Below are 24,464 nucleotides of genomic sequence, written 5' to 3' on the forward strand. Positions count from 1 at the left end.
TGGATCCTATGGGCTTGTACTTTTTTGATCAGTCTGCTATGTGGGACCTTGTCAAAGCCTTGCTAAAATCCATGTACACTACATCAAATACACTACCCTCATCGACCCTCCTTGTTACCTCCTCAAAAAATTCAATCAAGTTAGTCAGAAACGAACTTCCCTTAAAAAATCCATGCTGACCGTCCTTGATTACTCTGTGCCTTTCTAAGTGACGGTTTAATCCTGTCCCTCAGAACTGATCCCAATAATTTGCCCACCACCGAGGTTAGACTGACTGGCCTGTAATTACTCGGTCTGTCAGTGTTTTATTTTCACCTTGAACTCTTAGCCATTCCTAACTGGCTGCTAACACAGTTCAGGTGATGTCGTAAGTATGAGTGCTGTTACCAGTTATGGTAGTATTTTATGTTCGCTATTTATAGAAGACAAGGAAAGTATTTCTTGTATTATAAAACGTGTTGATATCACCAAGCCAAGGAGACAGGTGACAAGCAAAAAGGAGAATTGTAGCATTCAAAGGCAATAGTCATCACATATTTCCCTAATAATGGAGTTGAGATGACAAGTAATAAGTGTGGTGGGGTAGGAGCAGGCAGAAACGATTGGATCTCTGGGACAGTCCAGTTTGTGGATCTTGGGGAGGAGGTAGAAGCGAGCTGTGCGGGGTTAGAGAATTTTAAGGTTGGAAGCCATGCAGGGGAGATCACCGGAGGAGATGAGGTCAGTGACGGTCTGGGAGACGATGGCTTGGTGTTCAGTAGTGGGGTCGTGGTCCAGGGAACGTAGTTGTTGTCAAGATAGCTGACGTTCAGCCTCAGCAAGATAGAGGTCCTTCCGCCATACATCAACAGCAACCCTTTGGTCAGCAGGTTTGATGATCAGAAGGAACTGCAGACATTATTCCCAGGAGAAAGACATTGAAAATATATACTTTTTCCTCAGGTAGGGTACTAATGGAATGTATTGAAATTTAAATGAAAACCTTTGCTTACCCATCTTGCAAGGAGTATCCTCAGGCAGATCAACATCCAACATGAGATCATCTTCGTCCAGATCACCTGATTCTAGGTTATTCAGAATATCCTACAGGGAAATAAGCGAAGAAAGGGCCTTAGAAATGTGCACAAAAAAGGAAGTCAGCTTTTCCCATGATAAAATATAACAGTGGGAATTGAGTTTTCTTCTGTTTAAAAAAAAGTTCAGATGTCATCTTCACTTTTCAAAGTTGTATGTTAGCAAAAAATTCCACAATTTTACATTAAATAATGGATTACATGTTGAAAATTTTAATTTAGTTGCCAATTCCTAACTGCATGTGTGGGATGGGAGGGGAGGGAAGCAGAAACTGTCAACATATTTTACTTTAACATGTTTTCCAGCAGGTAAAGTGAACAGCAGTATTCGCATTGCTTATTATTGGACCATGATGTCTTGAATTAACAGATTAATGTAGTGGGGGGGGGGGGGGGAGGAATTTAACAAAAACAAAGTACAAGTAACAGAGATGCATAATCTGCCTCATCGTTGAATAAAAGCACAAAGACAAATGTCAAGCACCAAAAATGTTCTCTTGTTTTTAAAAACAAGAGAACACTTACTGGTAATGAAAATTGGTTCATGAGGACTTTTGATCAATACCAACCAGTGCATCATAAACGGGATTCAGACTGTGTATTATTGCTACTAAAGATTCAATCACTCGTTCTGTCTAGTTTTTTTTTTATTGCACCGGCAGCTGAACTCAAAACTTTTTACTTTTTTTCCCCCATGTGGAACACTGATGCGAGCAGGCAACTATCCAGCAGAAATTAGGATAACAGAGCAAAAAGCAATTTTATAATCCCTCACCCTTGTCGCCTCCCTCATTTGTTTCACAGCTCTCCCAGGGACATCAAGCACATTTGGATGGATTTATATTTGACTAAAAACTACCTTCAGGAGTTATGAAAATCAACCTGTGCAGGCCAAAGAACAGGCAAAAAATAACTGAGCTTAATTTTAAAATAAACTGTTTTTCTTTGCTAAAAAAAAGTATTTGTTGCAACACAAGGAGGAAGTGAATTCAGTCAGTATGCAACATGGGAAAGACTGGATAATCAGTCCAATGTGATATAAAAATAAAGCTACGACTGCATTTGAACAGAGACCCCAGTGTGCCATTCAGTGAAAAGGGCAAACAGCATTAATCAGCTGGAAAATGAACTCAAGAAACTGCAATTGCACAAATTAATTTTCTCTCACATGGCTGTGCTGGCTGCTTCTGTAATTTACTTTCAGGAGGAAGACATTTTACCACAGAAAATCTTCTGAGCTATGAAATAGAACCAACAAGTTTTTAAACTATTGTTGAATCAAAAGCAGGGAAATACACAGACAGAATGTTCCTTAACTATTTCACACATTCTGTTTGTTATAGTGATTGACAATGAGGTAGAAATAAAAGGGGAAAAAACTGCAAATGCTGGAAATCTGAAATAAAAACAGATAATAGGAGGTCCATCTGTATCAGATGTAATGTTAACCTGTTTTTCTCTTTGCAGATGTTGAGGGACCTGTGGAGTGTTTCCAACATTTTTGGTAATGGGATTGGCTTGTTATTTAATGTTCTGTACGGAGCTTTGAGCAAGATGCCAATATGGAAATTTAGATGCGCTGAATAATCTTGCAGGATAATAAAGCACACAATTCCAAGCAATTACTTGCTTGAGGGCCGGTCTTACAAACCAACCAAATATGTTTGCTTTAAAAAAAAACAATGCAGCCACATGGCTCCCCCTTCCCTATAAAGGGTTAGCTGACTGAGTTGGTAGCACTTTCATTTCTAAGGCAGAAGGTTATGGGTTCAACGCCATTCCAGGAATTCAGCAGATAACAACTCGCATTTATGTAGTGCCTTTAAAAAAAGGAAGACTTGCATTTATATAGCGTCTTTCACAATCTCAGGACGTCCCAAAGCGCTTTATAGCCAATGAAATACATCTGAAGTGTAGTTACTTTTGTAATGTAGGAAGCGTGGCAGCCAATTTGAGCACAGCAAGGTCCCACAAACAGCAACAATATGATAAATGACCAGATAATTTTTTTTTAGTGGTGTTGGTTGAGGGATAAATATTGGCCAAGGCCAAAGTTAGAGAAATGGAGAGATCTAGGAAAGCTGTAGGGGAGGAAAGGGTTACAGAGGGAGCAGCAAGGTCATAAAGGGATTTGAACAAGAGGATAAAAATATTTAATTTGAGGCGTTGGGGGATCAGGAGTCAATGTAGGTCAGCAAGCACAGTGGTGATGGGTGACCGGAATTTAGTACGAGATAGGATACAGGCAGCAGAGTTTTGGACAAGCTGAAGATTATGAAGCCATCTAGGACAGCGTTGAAATAGTCGAGTCTGCAGGTGACAAAGGAATAGGTGAGGGTTTTGGCAGGTAGGGGCGAAGGCAGGCGATGTTACAGAGGTGGAAATAGGCAATATTTGTGATGGAGAAGAAATGTGGTCAGAAGCTCAGCTCAGGATCAAATAGTATACCAAGGTTGCGAACATATTAGCCAGTCTGACTTCAGTGCAATACATGGTAATGATGCATTGTTGCAGATGCCATTCTTTGGTCAAGACATTCAATCCATCTACCTGTTCCAGTGGTTCAAGAGAACATTAAAGGTCCCATGAAACTATTCAAGGAGCAGGGCGCGCTTCCAGTGTCCTGGCCAAAATTCCCACTCAGTCAACACCACTAAAAAGAGACTAATTGGTCACCCATCTCACTGGTGTTTATGGAATTGTCCTCTGTGCAAATTGGCTGCCAATTTAGCCCACATAATGGCTATGGCATTTCAAAGTAATGGATTGTATAGCAAGTGCTTTGACACATTTCTGAGGTGAAAAAGCACCGTTGAAACACAGATCTTTCTTGCTTCCTCAAATGCAGCCACGCACTATGTTTTTAAACAGAAACAGCCACTAGAAACTGGCAGTGACTGGCATGAACTAGATCAATCGCAAGCAGAGTCAGCTTTTGTCGCCTGAAAAACCCCTACTGCGGGTCCCTCAGCCTGCTGGTAAATGCTGGTCATGAAACTAACACATCCATATCTTTTACACCAAATACAGTTAACTTCCAATAATCCTCAACCTCCTTAATATTTCTTTCATCACCTTCCCCCTGCTTGGGCAACTCATGCTTTCAGGCGATAATTCAGATTACCATGAAGGTCAGGCATGCATGGGATTTCACACCTGGAATTAAGGCAAGCATGGATCTCACAAAAGGTTCCAACACCACAAAGGGATACAAATGATTTTTTTTTTTAAGTGCAAATAATGGCTAAAACCCAGCTTGATTGTTGCATCTGAAGCCACTTATATACAGGCACTCTTTTAGATCGGATTTTTGGAGACCAGTATTGGTGAGCCGGCTCCCAGTGTGCACACTACTAAATCCTGCTCTCTTACCCCAGCAGCAGAACTATAGACTCACAAAAAACTGCGTTTGCAATTTTTCTTCCAGAATGAAGAAGCTGAATTGAGTCATGTAAATGTCAAAAATCAGTTCACAGAAACTGGAAGTCCAGCAACCCTCTTTATAGAACAAACAGTAGCGGGAAAGGGAATGGGAGAGATGAGGCAGCAGTTGAGTCAAGATGCTGACTCCTGTCAGACAGGGGCAGTTAATGGGTTAGAAGGACTGCAAATAGCCTTTATAAAAAGCTAGAAAGAGATGAGAAATAGTGGATGATGCAATAAACTAAACTCAGTGAGCAGTGAAAAGGCAAAGAAATAACCAAGTAAAGCAGTGAAAAGGCATGGGAAGACCCTGTACACGGATACTGACCTTTCTGTGTATTTGCTGATTTTATTTAGGATACAAAAGGAACTGAATAGATTTCGAATTAATAAGTCAAACCAATTGCATATGAACCAGCATCCACCTATAGTTTATTGATCTCACTCTTTCACTTTGCATTTTAATAATAACATTCACATTAAAAAAAAGCATTAGCTCACACTTGCCAAGGGTTGCGACAGAGGCTTACATGGGTCGCAGTTAGCCTGCTGAAACTGATTAAGCAACCCTGACCTGTTGCAACAAAAAAATGCTGTAAAAATTACTATTTTTGAATGAGCTGCACTCCTATAATTCAGGGAACTTAAAAACAAAATTGAATGTAGGCTTGTACAAGCAGACCTTTGATAACCATACATAATGGCAATATCACACAAGCAGAGTTTGCAATTTACATTTCACTGTACAAGCAAGTTTTAGTGTTGAGCAACATCATCAAATGAAATATACTTAACTTTAACATTCATTGTTATTGAGCGTTTTCATACAACATTGGATACTTGATTGGTTATACAATAGCTTAGCATAATTCTAGCAGGATAAGTTAAAACAAGTAGAGAACCCTTGTTAAGGTATTGGAACTTGCTACAACAGATGCTCAATACAGATCATTGGAGACACAAACTGACTTCATTATGGTTTGCAATGCTGACCTACTTTTTAAATGGACCAGATACATGGGACTTCAACAGATTAAAATGTTAAGTTTAAAAGGCAAATATCTTTTTACACAAAAATTACTAAAACAGAGTAAAATCTAATATCTTCCAGGACAAGTAAAGTCCAGGAGAATTTACTGACAGGACAGATTATTCATATGGGTCTTTAACACCATATAGCTCCAACAATTCAGAACTACGTCCTCTAAACTATAGATAGCAGAATCATTAAAATTAAAAATGTTTATCCAGAAAATTCAGTACCGTCATACTTACAAGCATGGAAAATTACTGCAATTTTATTCTATTTTTAAAAACATTTATGGCATTCTATCGTGAGCTTTGTGCTCATCAATGTGATTGATGTTAAATCTGGGAATAAAATAATCACTTCAGCATCAAATACAAAGCAGAGCTCCCTCTACACTGCTGCACCATCGGAAGATGCTCAGAAAAGAGAAATATTAAGGAATGGGGAATGAGCAGAATTGTGGGATTAGACTTGGTGGCTCACGTAGAGAAAAATACCAGCACAGACTTGATGGGCTAAATGGTTTATTTCTGTCCTATAACATTCTGTTTCTATAACAGAACTCATTATTGAATCACTGACATTTCAGAACTGTAAATTTTTGTTCACCGTTGACCAAAAAAATTGAATAAACTTTGCAGGAAAATGGAGTTGAGGTACAGATTAGCCATGATTTAATTGAATTGTGGAACAGGCTCAAGAGGCCGAATGGCTTACTCCTATTCTTATGTTCCTACTTCTCAAATCTGTATTGTCACATGCATTGAATTAATGTAATGTGCCAACTGCCATCTATGTATATTTTATTAAAAATCTTCTGTCTGCACACACTTCCTGTCTACAAAACTTTACTTCCTGTTGTCATATTTGTCACAATTTTGGGTCAACTTTTTCCATTATAAATTCTGAAGTACACATTTATAATGGCAACCATCAATGTAAAATTGCCATGCTGTAATTACACCCTCCCGCCAATAGTGGCACTGTAGCATCTCTACTGAAGAGAGGATATAATTACAGTGTGACAAGTTCATGCAGGTAGTTTTCATTGTAAATGTGGACATGGGAATTTCTGATGGAAAACTGACAGGAAGTGCGTGCAGATATCACATTTTTAAATATATAGATAAGTTTTCATTTTCAGTGTGCTGTAATGGTATATGGCTCTTACCGCGGTGCGTTATTCTTACTCCCTCCCCCCAATCCATTTCTCTGTGTGCCTGTAAATAGTACTGACAGCAATTTTAGTATCACATCATAAATGGCATTAGCTTCAGAAACGCTGGTGACATCAGCAGCAGAAAATAAATGCAAGCAATCAATCCTTTTGAATTACAGCAAAGCCATACTTGTGAGCTCAGTACAAGCACACAGTACATGCAGACAATTTCACTCAGTCTTCAAGCTGAAGCTTTGCCGACAAAACAGAGAAAATGGCAGCACCAGATACGCCTCATTCTCATCTGGCACTTGTTCAGATGTTTAACAATTTAGTGCACTGACATCATAGATATTCCCATGTTTTAATACATTATACACCGAGTAGGGATGATTAAAGATTTTGTGCACATCATCTTTTGCTTTATTGTGCTATATCACCCTAGCATTTAATAACTTTTTACTGACCTTAAACCCATTGTTAAGATTGTTTCCAGAATGTACTAAAGATATGTTCACAGACCTAATGTTTGATGTTCATGCTGGGGCAGAATCCATTACCCCAAAACGAGAAAAATAACAACTATTATTCAGTTATGAAAATATCAGGGGACATCCTTGCAATTCAAATAATTACTTTACCTTATTATGACACAGTTAATGTGTTCATTTCTTCAATTCTACAAGGATTTAGAGTTAGATCAGATACATGTTAGAATAGTAAAAACTGGTATCTTTATTACAAAATGACTGAAATTTATTCACACTGGTTCCCCAGCCATTCAAGCATATAATTTCCTAAAGAGCACACTAAATATCAGTCCAAATGACTCCACTGAAAATGCTTCAGTTGTGAGTAGGTAGAATTGCTTTGTAATGAGACAGTTACTCAGTCCCACATTGCAACACATCTTGGTAACCTGGCACGTTCTGATGCATTGCTCTGTATTTTCATACAGATCAATGCTTAAAAAGGCAGGGCTCTGAACTAGGCAATATTTCACATTCATTCCAACTGCTTTGATTTGACAAAGTACTTGGCTGAAAGTCTCAGACACTGCTGGACTGTTAAGACAGTTTAACTCTTTAATCCAGAGCATTTGCCACAAAAGATGCAACGAGAAAAATATATTCCTTAATTTTCCCTTTTCCTTTTTCAATTCACCTTCTTTCATTTGAGAGACAGAACAGTAACAAACTTCTCCAGCATATCCGATTTAAACGCCCCTGTGTCCAGCCAACAGATTGCTCCCTTGCTGCAGGATGTAGAAAAATGTCTCAAGCACTTCAGAGACATAATTAAAAAAGTAAATAGCCATTTTTTGGGGAGGAGGATGAAGAGGAAGGGAAGGTTAATGACTGGCTGTCAATTTAAGTCATTTTATTATTAAAAACAAGTAAAACTCCCTCTGCTGAAAGCAGTAAAAGCAAAGCTACATTAAGAATTCTTGGGGTTCTGGGTTCTCCCACCAACCAATCATGCTATGTTTATGGTAAGCTGTGTTCAAGGGAACCCCCATATTTGGCCATGGGCCCCATAGGCCCACGCATTAATGCAGCCCTGACTGAAGGTGCATAGGTGCATTACAAATCAATGTGTTAGTTGATTTGACATGTTGCAAATAAATTGATTGAACCTTTTGAAGAATTACTGACCCAATGCACATGACATCATAACTGAAGGCACAGTAACATCATATTAAGACTATCAGCAAAGCATGGATCACAACATAAATGCAACAGAGATGTAGTGCTGCAAGGTGGAAAGCAAGGCAGATTTCCGATTCTGTTCCCCCCTCCCCCGAAGGGGAAATTCCCCCTCACCAAGAAGTTAAATCCAAGAAAGTGGGGAAAAAACTGTGAATATAATCATTGGATGCAAAATAATTATATCAGCTGCTAAATTAATGCAGATAAAACTACCTCTCTTTTAAAGCTGAATCTCCTCAGTGTGAGAGGGAAGAGAAGGAAATCACACAGGGACATCCTACATGGAGGCACCACTCATCACCAAGCAGTGAGTCAAAAGGCATTAGGAAAGCTCTAGGAGTAAACCACCTACTCCCCATCAGCAAAAGTTTCAAGTCCATTCAGACTTGGAGTTAGCGGTTAATTACACAAGATTTTTTTTACAAATAATATCTAGGATAATTAGGAGGTTCACAAGAAAGGAGAGTACTAAAGTGCAGCAAAAACAAAAAGCATTCCACATAACAAATAAAAAGCTCTACAAATTTCAAAACTTTTAAATTCATATGAATCTTTACAATGCTTGCTTTAGATAATGAGGAATTTCAGCTGGCAGCACTTTCATAACATACAATGCTGCATGTACCAGCTAAAAGGTGATAATTTAACAACAACAACTACTTGCATTTATATGGTGCCTTTAATGTAGTAAAACGCCCCAAGGTGCTTCACAGGAGCGTCATCAAACAAAATTGGACACCGAGCCACATAAGGCGATATTAGGACAGCTGACCAAAAGCTTGGTCAAAGAGGTAGGTTTTAAGGAGCGTCTAAAAGGAGAGAGAGGCGGAGAGATTTAGGGAGGGAATTCCGGAGCTTAGGGCCTAGGCAGCTGAAGGCACGGCTGCCAACGGTGGAGCGATTAAAATCAGGGAAGCGCAAGAGGCAAGAATTGGAGGAGTGCAGAAATCTGAGGGTTGTAGGAGATTGGGAGGGGTGAGGCCATGGAGTGATTTGAAAACAGGGATGAGAATTTTAAAATTGAGGCATACCCAGACCGGGAGCCAGGTCAACGAGCATAGGGGTGATGCAAGAACAGGACTTGGTGCGAGTTAGGATACGGGCAGCAGAGTTTCGGATGAGCTTAAGTTGTGGTGGTGGAAAGTGGGAGGCCGGCCAGGCGAGCATTGGAATAGTCAAATCTAGAGGTAACAAAGACATGGATGAGGGTTTCAGCAATAGATGAGCTGAGGCAGGGGCGGAGACAGGCAATGTTGCAGAGATGGAAGTAGACGGTCTTGGTGATGGAGCGCATGTCCAGTCGGAAGATCATCTCACGGTCAAATAGGTTGCAAACAGTCTGGTTCAGCTTCAGACAGTGGCCAGGGAGAGGGATGGAGTCGGTAGGTAGGGAACGGAGTTTGTGGCGGGGACTGAAGACAATGGCTTCTGTCTTCCTAATATTTAATTGGAGGAAATTTTTGCTCATCCAGTACTGGATGTCGGACAAGCAGTATGATAAATCAGAAACAGTAGAAGGGTCAATGGAAATGAGGCAAGGTAGAGCTAGGCGTCGTCAGCGTACATGTGGAACCTGACGTCGTGTTTTCGGATGATGTCGCCGAGGGGCAGCATGTAGATGAGAAATAGGAGAGGGCCAAGGATAGATCCTTGGGGGGCTCCAGAGGTAATGGTGCAGAAGCAGGAACGGAAGCTATTGCAGGTGATTCTCTGGCACAAATGGATAGATAAGAATGGAACCAGGTGAGCGCAGTCCCACCCAGCTGGACGACGGAGGAAAGAGATTGGAGGAGGAGGGTGTGGTCAACTGTGTTAAAGGTTGTGAACAGGTCAAGAATGATGAGAAAGGATAGTTTACCATGATCGCAGACACATAGGATGACATTTGTGACCTTGATAAGGGCCGTTTCAATATTATGGTAGGGGCGGAAACCTGATTGGAGGGATTCAAACATGGAGTTGCGGGAAAGACGGGCATGGATTTGGGAGGCGACAACACGTTGAAGGACTTTGAAGAGGAAAGGGAGGTTGGCGATGGAGTGGTGTTTGCAAGGACAGAGGGGCCAAGGGTGAATCATGTTTGATACTGTGTTAACTCTTACGTACATTTGCTCAGTAAAAGGGAAAAACTGAAACAAGTCCGACAATACGACATAGGTAGGACCAAGAAAGAGGTTCTGCTGAGGGAGTTTGAGCAGCTAGGGACTAAATTAAAAAACAGAACCACAACGGTGATAATCTCCGGATTATTACGTGAGCCACGAGCAAATTGGCACAGGGTAAATCAGGTCAGAGAGATGAATGTGTGACTCAAAGATTGGTGTGGGAGAAGTGGGTTTCGATTCATTGGGCACTGGCACCAGTACTGGGAAAAGAGGGAGCTGTTCCGTTGGGACGGGCTTCACCTGAACCATGCTGGCAAACCGAATAACTAGGGCGGTAGAGAAGGCTTTAAACTAAATGGGGGGGGGGGGGGGGGGGGAGGGTTCAGGTGGGGAGTAGATTGGATTAATAAAGAGAAAAGACAAGAAAGTAGTACAGGAAAGTGATGGGGGTAATGATAAACAGAGTGTGTCAGGAAGGGTCAGAGCGTGCAAACATAAGAGTGCACTAGCAAATGGGGCCGGGGTAGGAAAGAATGGTAAAAAGACAAAATTAAAGGTTCTTTATCTGAATGCGCGCAGCATTCGTAATAAGATGGATGAATTGACGGCACGAATAGAAACAAATGGGTATGATCTCGTGGCCATTACAGAGACGTGGTTGCAAGGTGACCAAGGTTGGGAGCTAAATATTCAGGGTTATTTAACATTTCGGAAGGAAAGGAAAAAAGGTAAAGTGGTGGGGTAGCTCTGTTAATAAAGGATGAAATTGGTATAATAGTGAGAAATGATCTTGGCTCAGAAGATCAAGATGTCAAATCAATTTGGGTGGAGGTAAGAAATAGCAAGGGAAAGAAATCACTGGTGGGAGTAGTATATAGGCCCCCTAACAGTAGCTACACTATAGGGCAAAATATTAATCAGGAAATAAGGGGGGCTTGTAAAAAAGGTAATGCAATAATCATGGGCGATTTTAACTTTCACATAGATTGGACAAATCAAATTGGCAAAAACAGCCCTGAGGAGGAGTTCATAGAGTGTATTAGGGACTGTTTCTTAGACCAATACGTCGGGGAACCAACCAGGGAACAGGCCATTTTGGATCTGGTAATGGGTAACGAAACAGGATTAATTAATGATCTCAAAGTAAAGGATCCCTTGGGAAGCAGTGATCATAACATGATAGAATTTCACATCCAGTTTGACAGCGAGGATCTTGGGTCTGAAACTACTGTATTAAACTTAAATACAGGGCAATTACAAAGGAATGAGGGCAGAATTGGCTAAAGTGGACTGGTAAACAGATTAGATGGTATGATGGTGGATATGCAATGGCTAACATTTAAAAAGATATTTTATGACTCGCAACAAAAATATATTCGTGTGAGAGGGAAATATTCCACAAAAAGGGTGAACCAACCATGGCTAACTAAGGAAGTAAAGGATGGTATCAGGTTAAAAGAAAAAGCATACAACATGGCAAAGATTACTGGTAAGCCCGAAAATTGGGAAAACTTTAAAAACCAGCAAAGGATGACTAAAAGAATAATAAAGAGGGAGAAAATAAATTATGAGAGTAAACTAGCAAGAAATATAAAAACTGACAGTAAAAGCTTCTACAAGTATATAAAAAGGAAGAGGGTAGCTAAAGTAAACATTGGTCCCTTAGAGGATGAGACTGGGGAAATAATAATGGAAAACAAGGAAATGGCAGAGGAATTGAACAGATATTTTGTATCTGTCTTCACAGTAGAAGACACAAATAATATACCAATAATAGTAGAAAATCAAGGGGCAAAGGGGAGGGAGGAACTAAAAACAATCACTGGAGAAAAAGTACTCGGTAAACTAATGGGTTTAAAGGCTGACAAGTCCCCTGGACGTGATGGCTTGCATCTGAGGATCTTAAAGGAAGTTGCTACAGAGATAGTGGATGCATTGGTTGTAATCTTCCAGAATTCACTAGATTCTAGAAAGGTCCCAGCGGATTGGAAAACCGCAAACGTAATACACCTATTCAAAAAGGGAGTGAGACAGAAAGCAGGTAACTATAGACCAGTTAGCCTAACATCTGTCATTGGGAAAATGCTAGAATCCATTATTAAGGAAGTAATAGCAGGACATTTGGAGACTCATAATACAATCAAGGAGAGTCAACATGGTTTTATGAAGGGGAAATCGTGTCTGACAAATTTATTACAGTTCTTTGAGGAAGTAACGGGCAGGGTGGATAAAGGGGAATCAATGGATGCAGTATATTTGGATTTCCAAAAGGCATTCGATAAGGTGCCACATAAAAGTTTACTGCACAAGATAAGAGTGGTGTTGGGAGTAATATACTGGCATGGATAGAAGATTGGCTAACTAACAAAAAACAAAGAGTCGGGATAAAAGGGACATTTTCAAAATGGCAATCTGTAACTAGTGGGGTGCCGCAGGGCTCAGTGCTGGGGCCTCAACGATTTACAATATATATCAATGACTTGGATGAAGGAACAGAGTGTCTTGTGGCCAAATTTGCTGATGATACAAAGATAGGTGGAAAAACAAGTTGTGATGAGGACACAAAGTGTCTGCAAAGGGATATTGACAGGTGAAGCGAATGGGCAAAAATTTGGCAGATGGAATATAATGTGGGAAAATGTGAAATCATCCACTTTGGGAGGAAAAACAAAAAAGCAAAATATTATTTGAATGGAGAAATACTACAAAATGCTGTGGTACAGAGGGATCTGGGCGTCCTCATACATGAAACACAAAAAGTCAACATAGAGGCGCAGCAGGTAATCCAGGAGGCAAATGGAATATTGGCCTTTATTTCTAGGAGGATGGAGTATAAAAGCAGGGAAGTCATGCTACAACTGTACAGGGTGCTGGTGAGACCACACCTGGAGTACGACGTACAGTTCTGGTGCCCTTATTTAAGGAAGGACAGAGAAGGTTCACTAGGTTGATTCCGGATATGGAAAGGTTGTCTTATGAGGAAAGATTGAACAGGTTGGGTCTATACTCATTGGAGTTTAGAAGAATAAGAGATCTTATTGAAACATACAAGATTCTGAGGGGACTCGATAGGATGGATGCTGAGAGGATGTTACCCCTCATGGGGGAATCTAAAACGAGGGGCTATAATCTCAGAATAAGAGGTCACCCATTTAAGACGGAAATGAGGAGGAATTTCTTCTCCCAGAGGGTCGTGAATCTTTGGAATTCTTTACCCCAAAAAGCTGTGGAGGCTGAGTCATTGAATACATTCAAGGCTGAGTTGGACAAATTTTTGATCAGCAAAGGAGTCAAAGGATATGGGGAAAAGGCAGGAAAGTGGAGTTGAGGTAAAAATCAGATCAGCCATGATCGCATTGAATGGCGGAGCAGGCTCGAGGGGCCGAATGGCCTACTCCTGCTCCTATCTCTTATGGTCTAATGCACAGTGTAGCTATTCAGGTCAACTCCTGTATTTGCACACAGTGTGCAAGGGCATCAATTGGCTAATGTTGGTGTTCCGGTACACATAAATTGTTTACTACTTACCGTCACCGCTAAAACATAATTTCACTTATTCAGTCATCGTAAATCACTGGCCTTGATAACATACTCTGTGTTATATGGCATCACACTCCTATTGTTATAGATTGTAAACAATTTTACAACACCAAGTTATAGTCCAGCAATTTTATTTTAAATTCACAAGCTTTCGGAGATTTTCTCCTTCCTCAGGCAAATGTTTCAAGATCTCCTTGAAGCCTACGCATTTATACATATTGAACAATAATACATGGTGTTTACAGACTGCCCCTGCAACTGCCCGTTGCCAAGGCAATCACCGTGTTTAGACAGAGAGGTGTTACCTGCAGAACCTCCGAATACACATTCAACAAAAAAACAAACAGGGAAAAAAAAGAGAAAAAAAAACACAGAGAGAGGCAGAAACATCCGGAAGGCAGAGAGAGCCAGCAAATGACCCATTATATTAAAAACAGATAACATTTGTTCGCTGGTGGGGTAACGTGTAGCGTGACATGAACCCAAGATCCCGGTTGAGGCCGTCCTCATGGGTGCGGAACTTGGCTATCAATTTCTGCTCGACGATTTTGCGTTGTCGTGTGTCTCGAAGGCCGCCTTGGAGTACGCTTACCCGAAGGTCGGTGGATGAATGTCCATGACTGCTGAAGTGTTCCCCGACTGGGAGGGAACCCTCCTGTTTGGCGATTGTTGCGCGGTGTCCGTTCATCCGTTGTCGCAGCGTCTGCATGGTCTCGCCAATGTACCATGCTCTGGGGCATCCTTTCCTGCAACGTATGAGGTAGACAACGTTGGCTGAGTCACAGGAGTATGAACCATGCACCTGGTGGGTGGTGTCATCTCGTGTGATGGTGGTATCTGTGTCGATGATCTGGCATGTCTTGCAGAGGTTACCGTGGCAGGGTTGTGTGGCGTCGTGGACGCTGTTCTCTTGAAAGCTAGGTAGTTTGCTGCGAACGATGGTCTGTTTGAGGTTGGGTGGCTGTTTAAAGGCGAGTAGTGGAGGTGTGGGGATGGCCATAGCGAGGTGTTTGTCCTCATTGATGACATGTTGAAGGCTGCGGAGAACATGGCGTAGTTTCTCCGCTCCGGGGAAGTACTGGACGACAAAGGGTACTCTGTTGGTTGCGTCCCGTGTTAGTCTCCTGAGGAGGTCTATGCGATTTTTTGCTGTGGCCCGTCGGAACTGTCGATCGATGAGTCGAGCGTCATATCCCGTTCTTACTAGGGCGTCTTTCAGCGTCTGTAGGTGTCCATCGCGTTCCTCCTCGTCTGAGCAGACCCTGTGTATTCGCAGGGCCTGTCCATAGGGGATGGCCTCTTTGACGTGGTTAGGGTGGAAGCTGGAAAAGTGGAGCATCGTGAGGTTGTCCGTGGGCTTGCGGTAGAGTGAGGTGCTGAGGTGCCCGTCTTTGATGGAGATTCGTGTGTCCAAGAAAGAAACTGATTCTGAGGAGTAGTCCATGGTGAGCTTGATGGTGGGATGGAACTTGTTGATGTTATCGTGTAGTCTCTTTAGTGATTCCTTGCCGTGGGTCCATAGAAAGAAAATGTCGTCGATGTATCTGGTGTATAGTGTTGGTTGGAGGTCTTGTGCAGTGAAGAAGTCCTGCTCGAACTTGTGCATGAAAATGTTGGCGTATTGGGGTGCGAATTTGGTCCCCATGGCTGTTCCGTGTGTTTGGGTAAAGAACTGGTTATCGAAGGTGAAGACATTGTGATCCAGGATGAAGCGGATGAGTTGTAGGATGGCTTCCGGAGATTGGCTGTTGTTGGTGTTGAGTATTGATGCTGTCGCAGCGATGCCGTCATCGTGGGGGATACTGGTGTATAGTGCCGAGACGTCCATCGTGGTGAGAAGTGTTCCTGGTTCAACTGGTCCGTGGGTACTGAGTTTTTGTAGGAAGTCTGTAGTGTCACGACAGAAGCTGGGGGTTCCCTGTACGATGGGTTTCAGGATGCCCTCGATGTATCCAGAGAGGTTCTCACACAGGGTTCCGTTGCCTGATACGATGGGACGTCCGGGTGTGTTGGCTTTGTGTATCTTTGGGAGGCAGTAGAAGTCTCCCACGCGGGGATTACGTGGGATGAGAATGCGTAGGATGCTTTGAAGGTCTGGATCGAAGGTCTTGATCAGTTTGTTGAGCTGGTGGGTGTGTTCTTTGGTCGGATCTGCGGGTAACCGTCTGTAGTGTTCCTGGTTGTCCAGTTGTCGGTATGCTTCTTTGCAATAGTCTGTTCTGTTCTGTATGACTATGGCTCCTCCTTTGTCCGCTGGTTTGATGACGATGTTGCGGTTGGTCTTGAGAGCGTTGATGGCGTTGCGTTGTGCTCGGGTGACATTCTGGACTGTCTTCTGAGTGCGGCTGATGAATCTGGCATTGACGCATTTCCTGACAGCTTGAGCATACATGTCCAGCTGAGGGCAGCGACCCTCCGGAGGAGTCCAGTTTGACTCTTTCCTCTTCGGTTGCTGTACCGCGGATCCCTCTGTCTGCTGTTCCGGATCGTCGATTGTCTCATTGGGTTCGCTGCTGAAATCTTGGGGTTTGTGGTAGAATTCCCGGAGCCTCATTCTCCTGATGAATTCCTCTGTGTCCGCCGCGAGACTAGTGGGGTCCATTTTGGTAGTGGGGCAGAAATTGAGCCCTCGGCTGAGAACTTCGATTTCGTCTGGTTGAAGGGTGTGGTCGGATAAATTGACAATAGACTTCCCTGTGGTTGCAACCGTGGTACCAGGGGAAGCTTGGTCGTTGCTGGTGGTGATGCCGAGTTTCTCAAGCTTCCTGCTCTTGGTTTTCATGTAGGCAGCGTAGTTCCGTTGCCTCGTCTGTTTGGCGGTATAACGTAGCTGGTCTGCTGTGTCCTGAGTACAGGTTGAGAGTATGGACTCTATCTTGGTTTCGAGGTTGTGGCGTCTGCTGTAGAGTTGGTGTATGAGATGGTTGCGGAGTGTGCGAGAGGTACGGCGGCAGAGTCTCTCAGCGTAATCCGAGTTGTATGTGGACTTGAGTGGGTTCGTGATCTGGAGTCCTTTCGGGATCTTGTCTGCTTTCTTGCAGCTCTGTAAAAACTTGATGTCTGTGTCTAAATGCGCGATCTTCTTGGATATCCTTTCCACTGTGAGCCGGCAGTTTGTGGTGTCGATGGTAGTCATGATGTGGAGATGCCGGTGATGGACTGGGGTTGACAATTGTAAACAATTTTACAACACCAAGTTATAGTCCAGCAATTTTATTTTAAATTCACAAGCTTTCGGAGATTTTCTCCTTCCTCAGGCAAATGTTTCAAGATCTCCTTGAAGCCTACGCATTTATACATATTGAACAATAATACATGGTGTTTACAGACTGCCCCTGCAACTGCCCGTTGCCAAGGCAATCACCGTGTTTAGACAGAGAGGTGTTACCTGCAGAACCTCCGAATACACATTCAACAAAAAAACAAACAGGGAAAAAAAACAGAGAAAAAAAAAACACAGAGAGAGGCAGAAACATCCGGAAGGCAGAGAGAGCCAGCAAATGACCCATTATATTAAAAACAGATAACATTTGTTCGCTGGTGGGGTAACGTGTAGCGTGACATGAACCCAAGATCCCGGTTGAGGCCGTCCTCATGGGTGCGGAACTTGGCTATCAATTTCTGCTCGACGATTTTGCGTTGTCGTGTGTCTCGAAGGCCGCCTTGGAGTACGCTTACCCGAAGGTCGGTGGATGAATGTCCATGACTGCTGAAGTGTTCCCCGACTGGGAGGGAACCCTCCTGTTTGGCGATTGTTGCGCGGTGTCCGTTCATCCGTTGTCGCAGCGTCTGCATGGTCTCGCCAATGTACCATGCTCTGGGGCATCCTTTCCTGCAACGTATGAGGTAGACAACGTTGGCTGAGTCACAGGAGTATGAACCATGCACCTGGTGGGTGGTGTCATCTCGTGTGATGGTGGTATCTGTGTCGATGATCTGGCATGTCTTGCAGAGGTTACCGTGGCAGGGTTGTGTGGCGTCGTGGACGCTGTTCTTTTTATAGAACAGAATATATCCTCTGACTCCCCTTGAGCAATGCCATGAGAGATCTGCAAATAGCTGATTAACATCAAAGTATTGCAGGTACTGTTCAGTGCTCGAGTACAGCAATGTGGAACAAATAATAAAAATAAATTCTGAGCTTAAGGTTTAAAAATCCGGAAGGCACTACAAAAATCAATTAATAAACCATACTCCATGATTAAGTGCACAAATGCCCTGAATCAAACTGAGTATTTAACTCTTACTTCTCTTTCCTTTACATTAGAGCTTAAAAGATAAAGCAGTGTGAAATTTCTCCCTGGTCCCAAAGGTACTGAAGCAAAACTCCAGATATCAATTTAAAATTGCAGTCTACATTATTCAACCCTGACTACATGTATTTTACAGATGGCATTTTCACTGGCCCTGCAGGACTGGAACTACAACGTTCCATTAGATATTTGATTGGCTCAGTTTATACTTACCCTCATAACCTTCGATTCCAACCTAAACACACATTCATCCAGCTTCCTTTTAAAGCAGTTAATTGATATTGCATTAACCAGACAACAGCTCCACAATGACTGCACAATGCGAGTGTATGTTTTTGGTGATAATAAAGCCTATATAGTTATTCTTCTCTAAATTTGCCAACAGCACATTCTGTTGTGTATGTTTCTATATCTTGCACCAATGTGCATTGCCCTACAAATTACTCACATTAAATTCCATCTACCATTCCTTAGGCCTAGCTATGTTATTTGTCCAGATCATTCTGAAGGGACCATTCTACCCTACAGTGCAACTTAGCCCAGTACTATCAGCAAATCTTGGCCCAGATTTTGCTGTAGCAGGGCAGCTAACAGCATCTGCCGTTAGTTAGACTTGCCCTTTAACGTTCACGTTTTTAAATTTTTTGCATGGCAAGTTGCTGAAAGTGCGAGCTGATAATGGTGCAACGAGGAACACCAAGCAGTTGGGACCTGAGTGAACAGGGCAAGCAACTGTGTATCTCTTTAACCAATCAGATTGAAGGACTGAAAAATAAACAGCGCAAGCTCTGAGAAGGAAGTGTAAATTAGAGTGGGTGAATTCAATGTCAAATCAGGTATGGAAAGGGAAAGAAAGATTGGATTAAAAGAGAGAGAAAAAAAGAGAGACAAAGGGAAAGTAAAAAAAATGCTAAATTTTAAATTTGACATTATTAAAATCTTCAACAATTAATACCTGAAGGAATGAAACGCCACACTAATTTTCAGTGCCAGAGAAGTTGACTGGCAGTAATTAACACTTAAAACGTCGTTAAAAGGGTACTTACACTTGAAATGACAAGACTAAACTTTTTGTGGCGAGTTTAGTTCGTATCTACCGCGCATAAATACAGGAACTTCACGACATTCAATGCAAGTCAATGGTGAGGCAGACAACAAGATGCCGTTTTCGTGAAGCCAATGGCAGAGCAGCGCAACTTGGACAGCAACTTTTGGATATTGGCTTTTAAACACATATCTGCTCCTCGCCTGAAGTTGCTGTACCATTTACACATAAATATCGATGAGCGTCATTAGCCTCACCATTATTTTGACAGCAAAATCTAGCCCGTTATGTTACATTAAAACGTACCCTTTTGCATATTATTTAGGTATCGTGTAACAGTAGATGACCAGAACAGATCCCCCATGGAGCTCCACTAGTTCCTGGCTCCAGGACCTTCCCGTTTTGTGACCTCCCGTTTTACTGTAATCTAGCTAGCAACTTTAACATTAATTACATGGACCTTTATCTTCTTCGAAAGCCTCTGTTTGAATAAGAAATGCTGTGTTACGATCACATCAATCTTGAGACTGTCAGCCAATGAATGGCTGAAAAAGTGGCTGAAGCGGTTTCTTTTTCAGTTTGGTTCCCTTTTCCAAAGACATTGGGCAACAAGCAGGGAAGACAGAGGCAAATAGTAGCTTTAAACTGTCTCTTGAAGCACAGAATAGGTTTAATTACATAGTAATACAGGAGTTAAATCAAAATAGAAGAGACGAAATAAAAAAGGAAATTGCATTTATAAAGCACCTTATCACGCCTCTCAGAAACATCTACAAAGCACTTTACATATATTGAATTACTTTGGACTGCAGTGATTGCTTTTATGTAGGAGAATGTGGCAGCCATTCTGCACAAACAGCAATGTGATGAATGGCCAGTTATTCTGTTTTTGATGATGTTGGCTGAGAGATCCTTGCTTTTTTTTTTGGAATAGTGCCATGGGATCTTTAACGTCAACCCAAACTAGCAGAACCGGCAAGCAGGATTCGATTTAACATCTCATCTCAAGTATAGGACATCTGACACTCCCTCAGTACTGCACTGGACTGTCAGCTTAGGTCTAGGTCTAGATTGTGTGCTCAAATTCTGGAATGAGGCTTGAATCCACAATCTTCAGCATCACAGGCAAAAGTGCTACCAAATGAACCAAGCTGACACTCAAAGGGAAGACAGGACAATGTGAAATGGTTAAATGTATTTTTCTATTTAAGTATATTTTAAGTGTTTGTATTGCCCTCCCCTTCCCAAAAATAAACCTTGCATTTTTAGCACTCTCAGCTCCTTTCAGAAGTCAAGTCTTCTTTCAGAAATTTCTGAATCCACCACTCATGCCAACTGCACTTTAATGTATTTAGGTTTCTAACCCTAAAAAATAATGGAGTGCTGGGTACGCCTATAGCTTAAGTTGTGAAAATCCCATGTCCTATAGCGCTTTGAGTGTACCTACTTGTCTTGAATTGTCACAAAGCCTATGCTGAGGCCTGTTTATGAGCAGTCAGCTTTATTTGGTGTAATATTGGCTTTTTTGAAGCTGTTGCTAGTTTTGTATGTATGCAAAGCCACCTGGAATGAAAAGGATTTTTTTCAACTTTTCTCGTCTCCTCAGGGCAGGCCAAATTGTTCATATCTTACAGTCCATCACTTTTAGAAGCAACTGGGAGTTCAGACAAAGCATTAATTGAAATGGTTCAGGTGAGGATTTTGTCATTTAATTAAAAGATCGCTGCATAGGAGTAAGTTGCGTGGAGTCAAATTGTTCCCAAGCATCATTCCCTCAAGAAAACTAACTTTTGTACCTGCTTAGTATATTTTGGTAGAACAGAAGTGCTGTCAGTACTAAGTAATGAATACATTTTTTTAAAAATCAACATGAGGAGTATTTTGTACTCAATTATATTTTTCACACTGTAAACCTATGGACAGAAAATGTAATTTTCTAGATTGCTACCAGTGCAACTGAAAATATCTAATCAAAATAATATACACAAATGTTAATTCATTACAGTTTCTTCAGGATCAACTTAGCAGCTCCAAGAAAGGACGACGGCTGCCTCTAAGGTATCTTGGTCAGGGAAATACAGAAATCTTCAATCCACAGACTTCTATCTAAACTCAACAGATTTTTATCTGTTCATTGGTAGAGACGCTAAGCCAAGGCCCCCACAGCAGTGTTTGAAGAGAAGCAGAGAGTTTTCCTAATGTCTGAGCTAACATTGCTCCATCAACCAACACCACCTACATAAGACTAACTGGTTATTCATCTCAATGCTGTTGGGGGGATCTTGCTGTGTGCAGAATGGCTGCTCTGTTTACCTAAGTAATTAGCTTCAAAGAAATTTATTGTACATAGACACTGGACCATTTCACCACTGTATATAAACGCAAATCTTCTCATTTTATTCCGCAAGGGATACTCCTCAGACCACAAAAGCTATGGTGTGTTTCTTCCTCTAAAGGGTACAATTTACTATTAGCAAAAATTTCCATGATGAACCTTGTAAAAGGTACAGAACTGTAATGTCTTGTCTGAACAGCACTTTAATAGAAGAAACCGCAAACACAGAAACATAGAAAATAGGAGGAGTAGGCCATTCGGCCCTTCGAGCCTGTTCTGCCATTCAATATGATCATGGCTGATCCTCTATCTCAATACCATATTCCTGCTCTCTCCCCATACCCCTCGATGTCTTTTGTGTCTAGAAATCTATCTATCTCCTTCTTAAATATATTCAGTGACTTGGCCTCCACAGCCTTCTGTGGTAGAGAATTCCACAGGTTCACCACCCTCTGAGTGAAGAAATTTCTCCTCATCTCAGTCCTAAATGTCCTACCCCATATCCTGAGACTGTGACCCCTCCTTCTGGAAGGAAGGACTTCTCTTATTTCACCACGTTCTCCACATAGGTCGAACGTTACTCTACGGTTCACTGATTGGTTCTGTGCGGTAAGACCAGTTCTGCTAGCTAGCCCTTCCATTCCGGAGAGAGTTCTCTACTAATTGTGAGTTGCCTCTTCCAGTGATCTATCCAACAACTGCAAAACAAACACTGAGGAAAGGATATTTCAGAAGAGAGCACAAGGTTGATATTTGGGGAGTCCAATACACTATTGCCATCGCTACCAAGCTGCCCTATAAAGAGACAATTGTTTTTTAGTTAAATAATTGCATTGAAATGGTTACTGAAAGCCATCTGTTCCAGCCATGCTTCATTTCCTCGATGTCATATAGCTATACATTTTTATTGATTGCACAAAAACACAACCTAAAATTGGTTTTGAAGTGCTAAGGCCATCTTGCAGATGTGGAGTTCAACACTGAATTTGACAAATAAAAGAACTAGCTTCAAGTCTATGAAATTAAGTTGAGCTCTCCTCTTCCCTAAGTCATCCTGCATGTTGAAACTCTCCTTCTGCAAGTTAATTCCCATCCTGCCTTGTGGGAGCATTCTGATTGATAATAGAAATAACACATTTTCTGCATGTTGGAAAAAAATACCAATAGTAATTCCTGCATTGACTGGCACACCCACTCAAACTTACTTTTGGACCCAAGAGTGAAAGTGATTTGATTTCACAAAGGGCCTCGAAAATTAACTTTACCGCTTCTTAGCTATAAACTGCGGTTCTGCTTGTATGCTATTGAGGGTTTGTAGCTCCCAGTAAATAGGTAGTGAAAAAATCATAAAAGCATACCTTAAATTTATTATTGAAAAACCGAGGTGTCCACAGTGCACACTATCAAATTGAAAAGACTAAGAGGGTGAAATTTAACTTTGGCAAGAGCACGGACATTGAAGTCAATGGAAAGAAAAATTGGGTAGGATGTATAATAGGCAACTGATTGGCTACGGCCCATTTTGCACTCCAGCCTAAGAAGAGTTTCACATCCCAAGAGTTCAGATGCTGTAAATCAAGTAGTGGCCCCCCCAGCCGTGACCTCAAATGATGACCTCATTTACCCTACCAAGTTATAGTCCAACAAATTTATTTTAAATTCCACAAGCTTTCGGAGGCTTCCTCCTTCCTCAGGTGAATCGTGTCGAAATGACATTTTCGAATCCTTTGCATTTGAAAATCACAGAACAATGCCTGGTGATTACTGCCCGTTGCCAAGGCAATCACAGTGAGCAGACAGAAAGGTGTCACCTAAAAGGCCACCGAATATACAAACCCCCCAAAAAAGAGAGAGAGAAGGAAGACAGTCAATGACCATTTATATTAAAAACAGATAACATTTGTTCGCTGGTGGGGTTACGTGTAGTGTGACATGAACCCAAGATCCCGGTTGAGGCCGTCCTCATGGGTGCGGAACTTAGCTATCAATTTCTGCTCAACAATTTGCATTGTCGTGTGTCTCGAAGGCCGCCTTGGAGTATGCTTACCCGAAGGTCGGTGGCTGAATGTCCATGACGACTGAAGTGTTCCCCGACAGGGAGAGAACCCTCCTGTTTGGCAATTGTTGTGCGGTGTCCGTTCATCCGTTGTCGCAGCGTCTGCATGGTCTCGCCAATGTACCATGCTCTGGGGCATCCTTTCCTGGGGTATGAGGTAGACAACGTTGGCCGAGTCACAGGAGTATGAACCGTGCACCTGGTGGGTGGTGTCCTCTCATGTGATGGTGGTATCTGTGTCGATGATCTGGCATGTCTCGCAGAGGTTACCGTGGCAGGGTTGTGTGGTGTCGTGGACGCTGTTCTCCTGAAAGCTGGGTAATTTGCTGCGAACGATGGTTTGTTTGAGGTTGGGTGGCTGTTTAAAGGCGAGTAGTGGAGGTTCCGCACCCATGAGGACGGCCTCAACCGGGATCTTGGGTTCATGTCACACTACACGTAACCCCACCAGCGAACAAATGTTATCTGTTTTTAATATAACGGGTCATTGACTGTCTTCCTTCTCTCTCTCTCTCTCTTTTTTGGGGGGTTTGTATATTCGGTGGCCTTTTAGGTGACACCTTTCTGTCTGCTCACTGTGATTGCCTTGGCAACGGGCAGTAATCACCAGGCATTGTTCTGTGATTTTCAAATGCAAAGGATTCGAAAATGTCATTTCGACACGATTCACCTGAGGAAGGAGGAAGCCTCCGAAAGCTTGTGGAATTTAAAATAAATTTGGTGGACTATAACTTGG

At 42.1% G+C, this 24,464-nt stretch overlaps 1 protein-coding gene across 2 annotated transcripts in view; it reads right to left on the bottom strand.

Annotated features, from left to right (window-relative positions):
- Window positions 1–24,464, bottom strand: part of LOC137303998 (serine-rich coiled-coil domain-containing protein 2-like) — a 531,854-nt gene that overhangs the window by 362,248 nt on the left and 145,142 nt on the right. For both annotated transcript variants that reach the window (XM_067972386.1, XM_067972387.1), the window contains exon 5: window positions 993–1,083. In XM_067972386.1, the coding sequence (XP_067828487.1) occupies window positions 993–1,083 (91 nt within the window). The remainder of the gene's footprint in view (window positions 1–992; window positions 1,084–24,464) is intronic.

This window comes from Heptranchias perlo, chromosome 36 (assembly GCF_035084215.1).
Source record: "Heptranchias perlo isolate sHepPer1 chromosome 36, sHepPer1.hap1, whole genome shotgun sequence".
Classification (NCBI taxonomy): domain Eukaryota; kingdom Metazoa; phylum Chordata; class Chondrichthyes; order Hexanchiformes; family Hexanchidae; genus Heptranchias; species Heptranchias perlo.